Here is a 13,893-nt window from a genome sequence, read left to right as displayed (position 1 = left end):
GATAGCCTGGTCGGTTTAGTCATTCAGTCGCTCCTTTACTAGTTTACCCAGGATGTTCCAGGGCCCACACTGTGGTGGGACCTATCGATAGGAGGAGCCTGCCCTCTGGAAATTAACTACCAATGAGCATCACTGATTTAGGAGGCAGCTTGTCTAACACACTGTGGGGAAGGGTGCTGACATACTGAGGACAGGAGAAGGGTTAGGTTAGGGATAGGAAGGCGCTTTGGGGAGGAAGTGACACAGAGCTGGTTTGGGTCATGTGAATGGGAAACCACAAGGAATTCCAGGGCACAAGGAATACATGAGGTCAGGCATGAAAAGAGTGAAAAGTAGGCTGTGGGTGAGAAATGGTCTGAGGGGTTCATTGTGGCTGTACCTCGAATTGTGAAAGGGCTTAGGGTTAAATAAATAAATTGACAGGATGTCCCACAAAGGCCTTGTTAGGGATACAGAACTCTGGAAGTTTCTGAACAATGAAAAAGACCACCACTACTCCTCAGAAAGAATCAACAGGGTAGCAGTGAGATGGTGGCTGCAGTGGTGGTGTTGAGGGTATAGCAGAAAAAGCAGCAAGTGCAGGAGGCTGAGAGGCTACATGCAGGAGCAGCTTCCAGAGATATTCCAGGGGCAGGCCCTCCCGCTGGATGGGGCTGTGTAGAGAGGAAGGAACGGTGATAAGGAGGTTTCTCAGCTAGGAGCCTGGAGGACAGATGGGGGACAACAAACGTGGTAGAGAACTCAGAAAATAGTTATAGGAACTAAGCCCAGTCAGGAGGGCTGAAAATGTTTTCCCTGAGATGGATTCTCTTCCTGGCCTTGTGTAAAGTACCAGAATAAGCCTGAGAGGGTGGCTGGGAGGTGAGCCTCTTGTCTTCAGTCCTGAGTTTGCGCTGCCTAAGTAGGAAGTTTCTGAAACCCAAGGATGTTCCATAAGCGGGCCATTATGAGCTAAAAGAAACCCAAGAGTGGATGGTTCTCTGACACACCTCTGCTCTATCAAGTGAAAACTGCAAAAACCTAACTGCTCTGAAGCAAGCAGTTGGCTATGTTTTTTCTGACAGCGAGGCTCTTTCTTGGAACTGTTGGCCCATGTTTCTCTGCCACTAGGTCCTTAGGGCCTGCAGGGCCCAGGCCCATTTGTTGTACAGGCCCTGACACACCATTACCCTCAAGGATGGCTTGCAGGGGACATGACAGAGGGAAAGACTTGAAATTGGAGTTGAGTTTAAATCCGAGTGTGAGCAAGAGCATTCCATTCTGTCCACTTCCACTAATGACTTGATCCCCGAAGGCAAAGGAGAAAATTAAAACCAGAAGTGACTTTGCTTTTGAGGGAAACCCTGATAATAAACAGGGTTTACTTTGGTCTCAGGAGATGAAAGTTGCTGCATATTAAAAATGTGTACAAATATGTCCACAAATATCAAAGAATACAGCACAGTGGGGTCTCTATCTCCCTGCTACTGAAGGAAGGGGCATTAAGAAGCCATTCATTCAAGAACTCTTTTATTGAGCTCTTACTATGTTCCAGGAACTGTGCTGAGTGTTGTGGCTAGAGAGGAATAAGGCTCAGTCTTGCCCCCAAAGCACTCACATTTTCTCCTATATCAAAGCAAGTATAGAGAAAGCAATCAATGAACAACTAAGGTGCTGCAACAAAGAATTGATGCTTCTCATCTCTTTCCCTTCCTGTCTGTCCCTCTCTCTGACTTTCTATCTCTGTCAAAAAAAAAAAAAAAAAAAAAGGCAAGTAAAACAGAAGGAGGAACTGAAAGTGGGGGGACCAGAAATGCTTCCATGAGATATATCTGAGCCTGCTTTGCTCAGCCAGACTTGTTGCAGACAGATAGGCAAACTCAGACCAGGAGACAGGAGAAAACTGGATGTGGATATGTGGCATCAAGGAGGGCTTGTAAAGCAGGAACGGCTCATGGATGCCCTGACGTGCTAAGCAGAGGGTTTTGGATTTTATCTTAAAGGAAGTCAGTAACATTGAAGGATTCTAAATGTCAAAGACAATATGCTCTGGATTGCATTTTATGAAAATTAGGTTTAAAAGTGAGAATGAGAAGGGGAAGAGGGAAAGAGAAAGGAAGCTGGGAGACAAACTAGGAGACATTTGCCATAGATCAAAGAGTGGCAAGGGCTTCCATGGGAATCCAAAATTCTTGGTAGAGGCAAAGTTTGTGAGGTAAGAAGCCATAGGTAAAAAAGACTCAGGATCACACTGAGCAGGTATCTCCCCAACTGAAGTTGATGCAAAGTCAGAGAGGAGTCATGGGGAAGGCCACAGAGTCTATGTAAGTCATAGATGCTCCTCCTGAGCCCAGGATTTCAAGCTCATGATTTCATGAGAAAACTGGAATGCAGTGGCAAGGGTGTTGATGTCATGGTCACTGAGGGGGACCTGCCCCAAGCATCTCCTCCAGCTGGGTGATTCCTACAGGTCTCAGTGTACATACCCAGAGAGCAGGGGAGACCGACAGCTCTTTGCTCTTCAGAATAACTATCTGGCTTTCATTTCAAATAATGAATAAGTAAATGTGCGATCATCACCCCCCCCCCCTTCTATAACAGTTTGACAGGATGAAAACCCAGGATTGAGAAAATGAGGCTTCTTCTGACTGTGTGAATAGCAGAAGATGTTAATCTCATTGCCTACATTAATAGTCCAAGGCCTCAGAGCTTGGGAGGCTTTTAAGAAGCTGGAAGTTGGGTTTTTATCATTTACTGTTGCTAATTCATAAAACTGTTATTTGCTATTAGAAGAAGGAGGAGGAGGAAGAGGAATACTCTAAAGAGGCTAATTGAATTCCTGATGATGTCGGGAAGACAATAATGATTATCTTTTGGATGACTAGAAGAACAAAAATTTGCATGTTTTAGATAAACAGATGACAAAAAGAGAGGCATTTGAGATGTCAGGTTTGTCAAGGAGAGCCCGCCCAAAGGGCTTGGGGTTCTCTGGAAGGACAGAAATCTCAAAATGTTTGTATCTCAGGCTTCTGAGGGAGTCAGATGTGCTTTGGAGACTGGTACCCTCAGTCTTTAAACATTATTGCCCAACCTCACACTGACAGGATGGAAGACTTCCCAGGGCCACTACATTCAGGGGTTCCAAACAGTGTTCTGTTTATTTCAGGATTAAAGATAAAGAACTGACAATAACAATGGCGGCTAATAGTCATTGAGAGCCAATGTGCATTAAGCACTGTTTTTTAAACTACTTTATGTACATCGCTCATTTCTCAGAACCATCCTAATTAGGTAGATGTTATTATCATCAAACCTGCTTTTGAGATGAGGAAACTGGGCCTGGCTGACTTTGGACAGCAAGCTCACAGTCATGTAACTGGCTACAGCACACTTAGGATTCAAAGCCTGGTGGCTTCACTCCAGAACCCACCTCTAACCACACTTGACCACCTGCACTGTTAGATGAAGTCATCACTTAGTAGTTTATTTTGCAGTCTTTGATTGCACATGGGAGTAAATACTTCCTTAAAGGGTGAAGAGGGTTAATTCAGAGATTAAAAGAATGAAAGGAATCTAACTCAGAACCATTGTCCTTGTACTTATATAAAATATGAAATAAAACAAGTATATCTCTAAAATAATTGACAGCAAAATGGCCTCCAGAGTGCTATGAGTGACTTTCTATGAAACCCAGGTTGGAAAAGCCATGTGTGGTCCAGGCTTCTTTCTCCAGAAAAGACTGAATCAATATCAATTAGATTCTTGACTGAATTAATATCAACTTGAATTGTTAAAGAGACTGTTCTGGTCTCCAAACTTGCTCCTCTAGGTGTTTAATAAGTGTTTGATGAATGAATAAATGACTGAGGTTACCTGTGTTTTCTCATTTCTTACTATCTCCCTTCTAGACTTGCTGCCCATTCCCTCAAGGAAAACAGATTCATATATAGTCACAGCATTGGCCAAGGTTTTATAACTGTTTCTTATGTCCTAATGTGAAATGCAAACTTGTTTGGTCTTCAATGTTCTCTGTTAATCCTAGGTCTTTACCTGAACCCTTTCTAGCAAAACCTAACATTTGCATTTGCCAGCCCTTTTCCTTAAAATGCTCTACCTTACTCTTATTATTCATGTGTAAATTCTCAGTACCAGAAGAGAACTTAGGGATCAGGTCCAACCTTCTACCCCGAGCTGGAAAACTCTTCAGAATATCCTTGACCCATCATCAACAAAGGCTTGCTTTGAAAACGACCCTTCATTTGCCACTTAACATTATAAGAAACTTACTTCTGTTAAGAAACCTTCTCATTCATTCACTGATCTTTGTTTTTGTTTATCAGACATATTATCTGCCAGGAAATGTACAATTCTCTGGAGGATATGAAGGTGAATAAGCCTTAGTCCCTCCTTACTGATTTTTGGAATCTAATAGACTGGGTGTACTGAAGAACAGATATATGAGCAGTATTAACATGATTCTATAAGATGCACCATCAGTGTGTATATCAAATACAACACTGGGACAGAAAAACAAATAATTAAAAGTTCCTCTCAAGAAGAACAGGGCTTTATCTAGAATGACTTCACAGAGGAAGCACAGTGAAGAGCTTACAGGTGAGTCTGAAATATTCAGGCCAACAAGGTAGAATAAGGTAGGCACAGGGCCTGGGAATCTCAAGCTTGCCTGCCCACTAATAATTAATTCTTCCATATTACATGACTGCTAGATACTGAATAATGTGTACTCACTGGAAGGATATTTTGTATATTGCCTGAGGGTAGGTGAACTAATCTATTCAGAGAGGAATTTAATAAACTAAATCAAGAACCATATAATGGCCATCTGTCAGATTTAGTAATCACATCTGTGGGAGTCTATTTGAGGAAATAATACTATTTCCAATGTGCAAAAGACTGTATATGTGAAGAAAGTATATATTAGATCACTAAAATGAGGGAGAATTAGAAAATGAGCCTATAACACACTTCATTAAAAGACAAGTAAATAAACTATGGTACATTTATGAGAGGAATTATTTATTATTTATGGAGCTATTCACTTTGAATTTAATGTGATAACTTGGGAATAGTTATTCATAGTATGCTAAATGAAAAAAGAGAAACATATGTGTGAGTATGAGCACAACTTTATTTTTAAAGCCATATATTTAAAATCTCATATATATATGTGTGTGTGTGTGTGTGTATATAAAAGGATTTTATATATATATATATATATATATATATATATATATATATATATATGAAACAGCACCAAAATGTTAATAAATGTTGTACTTGAATGAGGGAAGTTTTGGGGAAATGATTCATTTTTTTTTCTATTTTTAAAATATTTTTCTTAAATGAGAAGTGGGGAAGCAGATAGACTCCTGCATGCACCCGAACTGGGATTCACCTGGAAGCCCCCTACCAGGTGATGCTCTGTCCTTCTGGAGCTGTAGCTCCATTGCTCAGCAACAGGACTATTTTTTTTTTTTTGTATTTTTCTGAAGCTGGAAACGAGGAGAGACAGTCAGACAGACTCCCGCATGCGCCCGACCGGGATCCACCTGGCACGCCCACCAGGGGTGATGCTCTGCCCACCAGGGGGCGATGCTCTACCCCTCCGGGGTGTCGCTCTGCCGCGACCAGAGCCACTCTAGCGCCTGGGGCAGAGGCCAAGGAGCCATCCCCAGCGCCCGGTCCATCTTTGCTCCAATGGAGCCTTGGCTGTGGGAGGGGAAGAGAGAGAGAGAGGGGAAGGAAGGGCTTCTCCTATGTGTCCTGGTTGGGAATTGAACTCAGGTCCCCCGCATGCCAGGCTGACGCTCTACCACTGAGCCAACCGGCCAGGGCCGCAACAGGACTATTTTAGTGCCTAAGGCAAGGCCATGGAACCATCCTCAGCACTTGGGGCCAACTTGCTCCAACTGAGCCACGGCTGCGGAAGAAGAAGAGAGAGATAGAGAGAGAGAGAGAGAGAGAGAGAGAGAGAGGGAGAGGGGGAGGGGTGGAGAAGCAGACAGTCACTTCTTCTGTATGCCCTGACTGGGAATTGAACCTCAGACATCCACATGCTGGGTCAATGATCTACCACTGAGTCAACTGGCCAGGGCCATTTTTTTCCTACATATTTTCAAACCTTCTGCTGTATGATTGTTTTATTCCCTTATAACCTGTAAGTAGAGAGTGTGTGTGTTTGTGTGTTCAATCAATAGAATGAATTTCACTCTCTATAATCTTGCTGTGCAGTTCTTCCAGAAATCACCAAGTCTTCTAGTTTGTTTTTTTCCTCTTCTCATTAATTGTTAGTATCTGAGTTTGAACACAGAGTGGTTGTCTATTCAGTGACACAATGGCTGGCAAAATGGAGCATATTCTCCCACACTCTGCCTTCCTAGGGCCTCAGGTCCATTAAGAGAAACAACACTTGACACTTAACATAGTTTTTCTATGGCCTAGACACTCTTCTAAGAACTTCACAGATATTAATTCATTAACTACAACAATCCCATTAGGTAGACATTATTATTATTTACAACTAAAGTAATTTGAGACACAATTACCCAAAGCTGCCCAGCTAGCTGGAGATAAAGCCAAAATTTGAACCCAAGGCATATGGCTTGAGGGCCTCTACTCTTAATCACTCAAAAGAAGCTTTCAAATGGACAGTCATGGAAAACCTACACAAATAATTGGCTGGTGGGGGCAGAGGACTGGAATGGGAGAATGGAGGTTGAGTGACAGAGCTCAAGGATGTCTCATGTAAACCCTTTCCCAATGGAAGCCTCAATCTCTGGCAGCAATTTCCTTCTGAGAGGATGGCAGGCATATAATAGCATCTGAAACATAGTACGAGTAATCATCTCTGTGTAAATATCTGGTTAGAGAGGGATCAGAGGTAACACTTAGCTAAAAGTGAGAAGCATAAAGGAGAAATGTGCTTATATAAACTGAATCTTGCTATTTTCTTCGTCTATTGTTCCTGAAGCAGACACAATGATTATTTCTTCTCTGGTGAGTTTATTTAGAATACAGAGTTCAGGCTTTGCCTGGAATATTAGATTTCCAGAACAGAACTTTTGAGGTTATAACATAGACCCTGTATTTCTCTCTACTCTTAACATACATACACACATTTTTACAAATAGAAGAAGATAAATATAAATTAGATATAACAAGTGAAGTACCCAGTGCCCAGAAAGAGGCATTGGTATCCCCCGTTAAAAGTGATTAATCAAAGAAGGCAGGAGTCATTATGGAAATACAATGATACTAAAGCATTGAGTGATTCTTTTGTTGGATCTGATTGATGTTTCTCCAACACTCTAGAGTGAGTAAATGTTTAGATGATATGTCTGACCTCTTGGTCCTATGTTTTTAATTCATTAGTCCTAACTCTTGGAAAGAGGCTTCTCAAATATACACCTCAATAAAAAGATTAGAATTATTCACAAGTAGCTAAGAGTTTGAAGGCAGCTTGTCTAAGATGAGACATTTCTCATAATTGAAAACTCATGGCTTCTCAACCACATGTGAAACAACTGTGTTCTATCAGCTTGTCCTACACGCACTCCTGTTTTAGAGTCTTATCCAAGAATAACCAGAGGCTCAGTAACTAGTAATCTACTTCTCATCTCCTACATAAAACATCTCCAAATTTTTAAGAGAAATGTTGGCATTTTATCCAGCCCTACCTGATCAGAGTAGGGGATTCTTCTACATTCTCCATGTCAAAGATATATATATATATATATATATATATATATATACACACACACACACACACACACACACACACACACACACACACACACTCTTGTCCCAAGAGTGTGTATATGTATATGTATATATATATATATATATACACACACACACATATACATATACATATACATATACATAGATTAGTTTTCCTTAATGGAAACTCTATTCTTAAATTTCAGACTTCACTATTTCTCTTTCAGCTTTATCAATGATATAAAACGAGGAGAAGAAGCCCAAGGAGAAGAGGGCATCATCCTAGTATCTTTGTGATGAGAGTTGCTCCCAGTTCTCATTCCAGGGTTCTTTCTGCTCCATACCCCTCAACTTTTATGTGGTGACATTGTGGAACCAGGAAGCCCAGGAAGGTGCAGTGGCTGTCCTATTCATTTCCCTAACCCCCTCCTCACCCTTCCCCCAAACCCCTTGTCTGAACTTGCATCCAGTGGAAGGAACGACTACGGGTCTTACTCATTTCCATGTACTCTGGTGTTAGCCCAGTGTATGGTTCCAAGCTGTAGTCTAGGTCCCACTGCTCTGGATGCTTTGAATGGGCAGAGTCAGTTTCTTCAGGTTCTGTCTCATCTTTCAGCTTCCGAAACAGTTTCTTCAGCTTCCTGGAACAGAAACAGACCAGTCACCAGAAGCCTCTGGAGGACAGGGTTAGCTCTGCAGACAGAAAGGGGGAACAAATGAAGTGTTGACACTGAAGTCACCCCTGATCCAAGGACAGATAGAGGGATACTACGGAGACTGGTTTTCTCTTAAACAGAACCCGAGGAAGTCCTTTATCAAGATAATGAAAAACCCCATACAAAGGATTAGGAAAGAAATGGAATTCTTTTTGCTTTTTAATAAGCAGCAAGAGAGTTGGCCTTTCCTGCCAAATACTGAGACAGTTCTATCATCTAACAGGTGATCTGTTTGCTCTCTTCATAGGGGGAGAGGGTGTCTAGAAAATAGTAAAAAGATGCTCTCTTCCAAAAATTTTCAGGTTTTAATAACATAAACAGCATATTCTTTCCATTAAAGCCAAGCCAAACATTCTCTGCCACTGCTATTAGTTGAACTCAATCCTCTCTCCCCTTCAATTCATATGTCAAAGTTCTAACCCCTAATGTGACTGTGCTTAGAGATAGGGCTTTTAGAGATTAAGGTTAAATGAGGTCATAAAAGTAGGGCCCTAATCCATAGGACTGGTAGCTTCTTCACACAAAGAAGAGACAGTGCTCTCCTGGCTCTGCCAGGTGTGGACACAGGGAGGAGACGGTCATCCGCAAGCCGGGAAGAAGGCCCTCACTAGAAACCAAAACCTGCCAGTACTTCATCTTAAACGTTCCAGCCTCCAGAACTCCGAGAAAATAAATTTCTGTTTTTTAAGCCACACAGTCTGTGGTATTTTGTTATGGCAGCCCAAGCAGACTAAGTCAATCAAATGCAGGACTTTATTGGTCTAGAAGGATAACAGGACAATTAATGGCCCGGCCTCTCAAGGTTGGTACAAGGATTAAGTAAAAGAATGTTTACACAAGTTTTAGCATAATATCTCGACATGGTAAACATTTAACAGATGGCAACTATTATTATTTTAATATTAAATGTTAAAATATACACGAGAGCATAGTCATTACATAATTCTCATTAAGACACAATACATAGAGAATGAAATGAAATGAAAGAGCAGCCTGCCAACTCTGCTAATCATTCTATGAGAAACTATCCGGAGATAGTTTGGAGGAGAATTAACAGCAGAGCAGACAGAATAATAGACTTGAAGAATTTAAAGGGATTTTGAAGTCCATGCTCCATCTAAATGCAGGAAACCACCTCCGCCCTCCACATTCCTCACACCAGATCATCCAGCCCCTGTGTAGCTATTTTCAGACTAGCACTCCTGTTAACATCAGGCATCTCACTCTATTGTTAGAAAGTACTTCTGACAGTTAATGGAAATCTAATTATTCAAAATTATGTTCTAATCAATGTCTGTCTAATATCATTTGCCATCAAGAAGATGCAGTATAGTGAAGTGGGTCAAGTCTGACCTTTGAAGTCAGAAAATAGTTGTTTAAAACCTAGTTTCACAATTCACCGGCTATAGTGTATTGGGCCAGTTTAATCTCGCTGGACCAGGCGGTGGCGCAGTGGACAGAGCATTGGACTGGGATGCGGAGGACCCAGGTTCAAAATGCTGAGTTGGCTGGCTTGAGTGCGGGCTCATCCAGCTTGGGCCAGATGAGGTCACTGGCTTTAGCACAAAGGTTGCTGGCTTAAAGCCCAAAGTCGCTGGCTTGAGCAAGGGGCCACTTGCTCTGCTGGAGCCCCCTGGTCAAGGCACATATGAGAAAGCAATCAATGAACAACTAAGGTGCTGCAAAGAAGAATTGATGCTTTTTTCCTCTCTCCCTTCTTGTTTGTCCCTATCTGTCCCTCTCTCTGTCTCTTTCTCGCTAAAAAATAAAAATAAAAAAAATTCCATAATCTTTTGTTTCTTATCAATAAGAAAATGTTAGCCAGCCCACAGGATTAGTTAAAGGAGATAATCTATGTAACATGCTTCACTAAGGGCTTAGCACGTGCCAAGACCTCACCAACTATATCTACCACTGTCTCTATCATCATCATCATCATCAGCAGCAGCAGCAAAGGAGGATATAAAGAATAAGATTAAATCCATGAAAGCAGAAGTAAAATATTTCATAATAAATTAGCAAGCAATAATTCTGTAATAATAGAAATTTAGAAAAACCCAGATGAAGCCTAAAGATTCTGAAACCAAATACTATGGAGCAGCTGAGACCCTATCCGTGAGTTGGAACAAAAAAAAAGAGGATAAAAGAAAAAAATAAAGAGAGAGAAAAGAAAAGAAGGAAAAAATGGAGGAAGGAAGAGGAAGTAGAAGAGGAGGTCTAGAATCAGAATTTATTTATTTATTTTTTATTTATTTATTTACTTATTCATTCATTTTAGAGAGGAGAGTTAGAGTGAGAGACAGAGAGAAAGGGGGGAGGAGCAGGAAGCATCAACTCCCCATATGTGTCTTAACCAGGCAAGCCCAGGGTTTTGAACCAGTGACCTCAGCGTTCCAGATCAACGCTTTATCCACTGCGCCACCACAGGTCAGGCCTAGAATCAGAATTTAAATGGAGACTTTTCTCCAGATAACGATCATCAGAAAACTTAGATAAATATTTAGTAAAAAAATAATCATTTTAATTAAAGATGGAAAATTGAACACATGCATATATCCCTATCTACTTCTGAAATGCTATAAACATGACAGTGAATGAATTATAAAATGTGTAAAACCACAAAGTTAAAGAAAATAGTCATGAATAGAGTAGTGCATGAGAGTTGTAATGAATACCTTGGAAGATGAACATGGATGTAGGAGTTAGCAAAGCTGTTGTGGTTGAATACCAAGTGTTTATAGTGAATGACAGCAGAGAAAAACAAGCCAACTCATGCTGCAAAATCTCAGAAAGGCTCAGAAATTGCAGGTACCAGGTATCACGAAGGCAGTGGGTAATGACTGCTAAATGCACTGTTTAAGAAACAGTAGGCCCTAGCCTGACCTGTGGTGGCACAGTGGATTAAGCATCAACTTGGAATGCTGAGGTCGCCAGTTTAAAACCCTGGGCTTGCCTGGTCAAGGCACATATGGGAGTTGATGTTTCCTGCTCCTCCCCCCCTTCTCTCTCTCTCTCTCTCTTCTCTAAAATGAATTAAAAAAAAAAAAAAGAAACAGTAGGCCCTAATATGTCTGCCCACCCATACTGCTCAAGCAACTACCATTTCCTAACATCAGCAGGAGCAAAAGTTTATTTGGAGGAGAAAATGAAGCAGGAAAACTCTAGATCAGAAAGAAATTCAATAAAACGTGAGGAATCTAAATATCAATAAACTCAGGAAAAGAATAGTACAAAAAACACATAAATGGACAATAAAAAAGATAAGAAAACGAATCAATCTAAGAACTCTAACATTTAATCAGAAAGAGAAGACTGATGGGCACACACTCAGTCGACAGTTCAAAGGCTGAATAGAAATATTTACCTGAAACCATATGCTTTTATTAATCAATGCCAGCCCATTAAATTTAATTTTTTTAAAAAAGTTTCATCCAACAAAACAAAACAAAAATGAAAGAAAGGAAGAGAAGACCAAGAAAATGCTGGGGAAGAAAATACAAAAGGAATGTCCCAGAGGTGAAGGATATGCATTTTCTGATTGTAAGAACCTACTCAGCATAATGGTAATAAAACAAACAAACAAAATAACATTAACTATGGAATTGCAAGACTCCAAGAATAATGAAAAGGATTCTAAAAGCTTCCCAACCCAGAGGGACAAACAGATTCTCTAAAAACTATTTGGGGCCAAAATGATATTAGAACTATCATCATTAGCCCTTGACACTAGAAAATTCTAGAGAAATGTATTAATATTGAGGAGGCAAATGATTTTAAACAGGATTCTATACCCAGCTAAAGTATACATCAAGTGCAAAGGTAGATTAAGACATTTTCACACATCCCAGTTTTCCTAAAAGATATCCTTCAAGTCATCCATTCTCATGATACTAAAGGAAGATGAGTTTCACCAACCAAGAAAGCAAGAAAGAAAACAATATATAACCCAGCAAGCAAGGAATCCATCAGGAAAAGGAGGCATTGGATCAAACTCAGATTTGATAGCTGTATAGAAGGTTAAGTGAACAGTTCCAGCTTAAATAAGAGAATGGAGGATTCCTAGAATATGATCTCCAGAAAAAAAAAATAAATGCAACCAACAAGACATCTGGTGTATTTAATGAGGTAGTCCAGCTGGAAAAATAAACACTTAACTAAAGTGTTACCAATATTGTATAATAAGGATTACGAAGGAAGAAGTTTAGGTAATTATGAGAACATCACAAAGAAACCTAACCTGGCCTAAAGCAGAAAAAGTTGTCCCTGAGGAAGAGATGTTTAAAACAACTAAACAACGAGAGATGATAGAAGAAGCATGGGAAAGAGAGAGAGTGGTATGATCGGCGAAGGTAGGTTCTAGGCCCGTGGGAGATGTGCAATATGTTATATGTACAACAGTCAAGGCAAATGTAAGAATGGCTCATAGAAGGGACTGAAAAGAGTTCAAAATACTTGGAGTGCAGAGCAAGAGAGAGAATGTGACAAAAGATAAGACTCAGAGATTAGGCAAGTTCACAGCATCGAAGGCCTTGTAAACCAGTTTATGCAGTGCTTCAGGTGAGAGATTAAAGTAGAGTCTAGTGATTGCAATGGATGTGAAGAGACATAGACAGATTGAGATGTGCTTAGGAGGTAGAGCTAAGAAGCTGGTGGTGAACTACATGGGAAGGAAAGGAGAGTGAGTATCAAAGGGTCTTCGTGTGTGGATGTTTATACAGTTTGTTGAGATAGGGGACACTAGAGAAGAGGCATTTTAATGAAGGAAAGAAAGAGTTGTGGGAATGGAGGATGCCATGAGACAACTAAGTAGCAATGTCTAGTAAGCAATTCTATAATTGCATCTAGAGCTCGGAAATAGGTCTGGGTTGGAGCTCAAGATCTGAGAATCATGGAGAGAGCTGAAACCTTAGAATGAGCACCACATGGGAATGTAGCAGAGTGGGAAAAAATACCAGCAATTAAGGGATGGAATGGAAGGAAAGGAGCCTTCAAAGGGCAAAGAAGGAGAAGTCATAGGAATAGAAGGCCAACTGGAAGACCCTGTGGCAAAAAAAAGGGCAGCAGGAGAGCTTCAGGGAGAACTTTGTGGTCAGCAGTGTAATACACTGGGGGAGGTCCAAAGCAAAGAGGGAGAAAAACCCGCAAATAATTCTTTTTCAGTGAGAAGAGGGTAGATAGTGAGACACTCCCTTAGGCACCCCAACTGGGACTCACCTGGCAACCCCTGTCTGGGACTGATACTCGGAGTAATGGAGCTATTCTCAGCGCCCAGGGCCAACGCTCAAAATTCTTATGAACCCCTCCTTCTCAGAAGTTTCCCTCCTGGCAATCTCAGTGACCATTAAAAAAATTAATGCAGAAAGTCGCTCAAGAGCAGGATTTAACAGGCATCCTAAAAACTGTACAACATACAGATGGGCCCTTGGGAAAACTTCAGATTATGATTCCGACCGTATGA

General features: G+C 40.9%; 1 protein-coding gene across 3 annotated transcripts in view; it reads right to left on the bottom strand.

Annotated features, from left to right (window-relative positions):
- Positions 1 to 13,893, bottom strand: part of ANO2 (anoctamin 2) — a 348,314-nt gene that overhangs the window by 31,353 nt on the left and 303,068 nt on the right. For all 3 annotated transcript variants that reach the window (XM_066261651.1, XM_066261659.1, XM_066261667.1), the window contains one exon: positions 8,215 to 8,360. In XM_066261651.1, the coding sequence (XP_066117748.1) occupies positions 8,215 to 8,360 (146 nt within the window). The remainder of the gene's footprint in view (positions 1 to 8,214; positions 8,361 to 13,893) is intronic.

This window comes from Saccopteryx bilineata, chromosome 1 (assembly GCF_036850765.1).
Source record: "Saccopteryx bilineata isolate mSacBil1 chromosome 1, mSacBil1_pri_phased_curated, whole genome shotgun sequence".
In the NCBI taxonomy this organism is placed as follows: domain Eukaryota; kingdom Metazoa; phylum Chordata; class Mammalia; order Chiroptera; family Emballonuridae; genus Saccopteryx; species Saccopteryx bilineata.
This window is presented reverse-complemented; position numbering and strand designations above follow the sequence as displayed.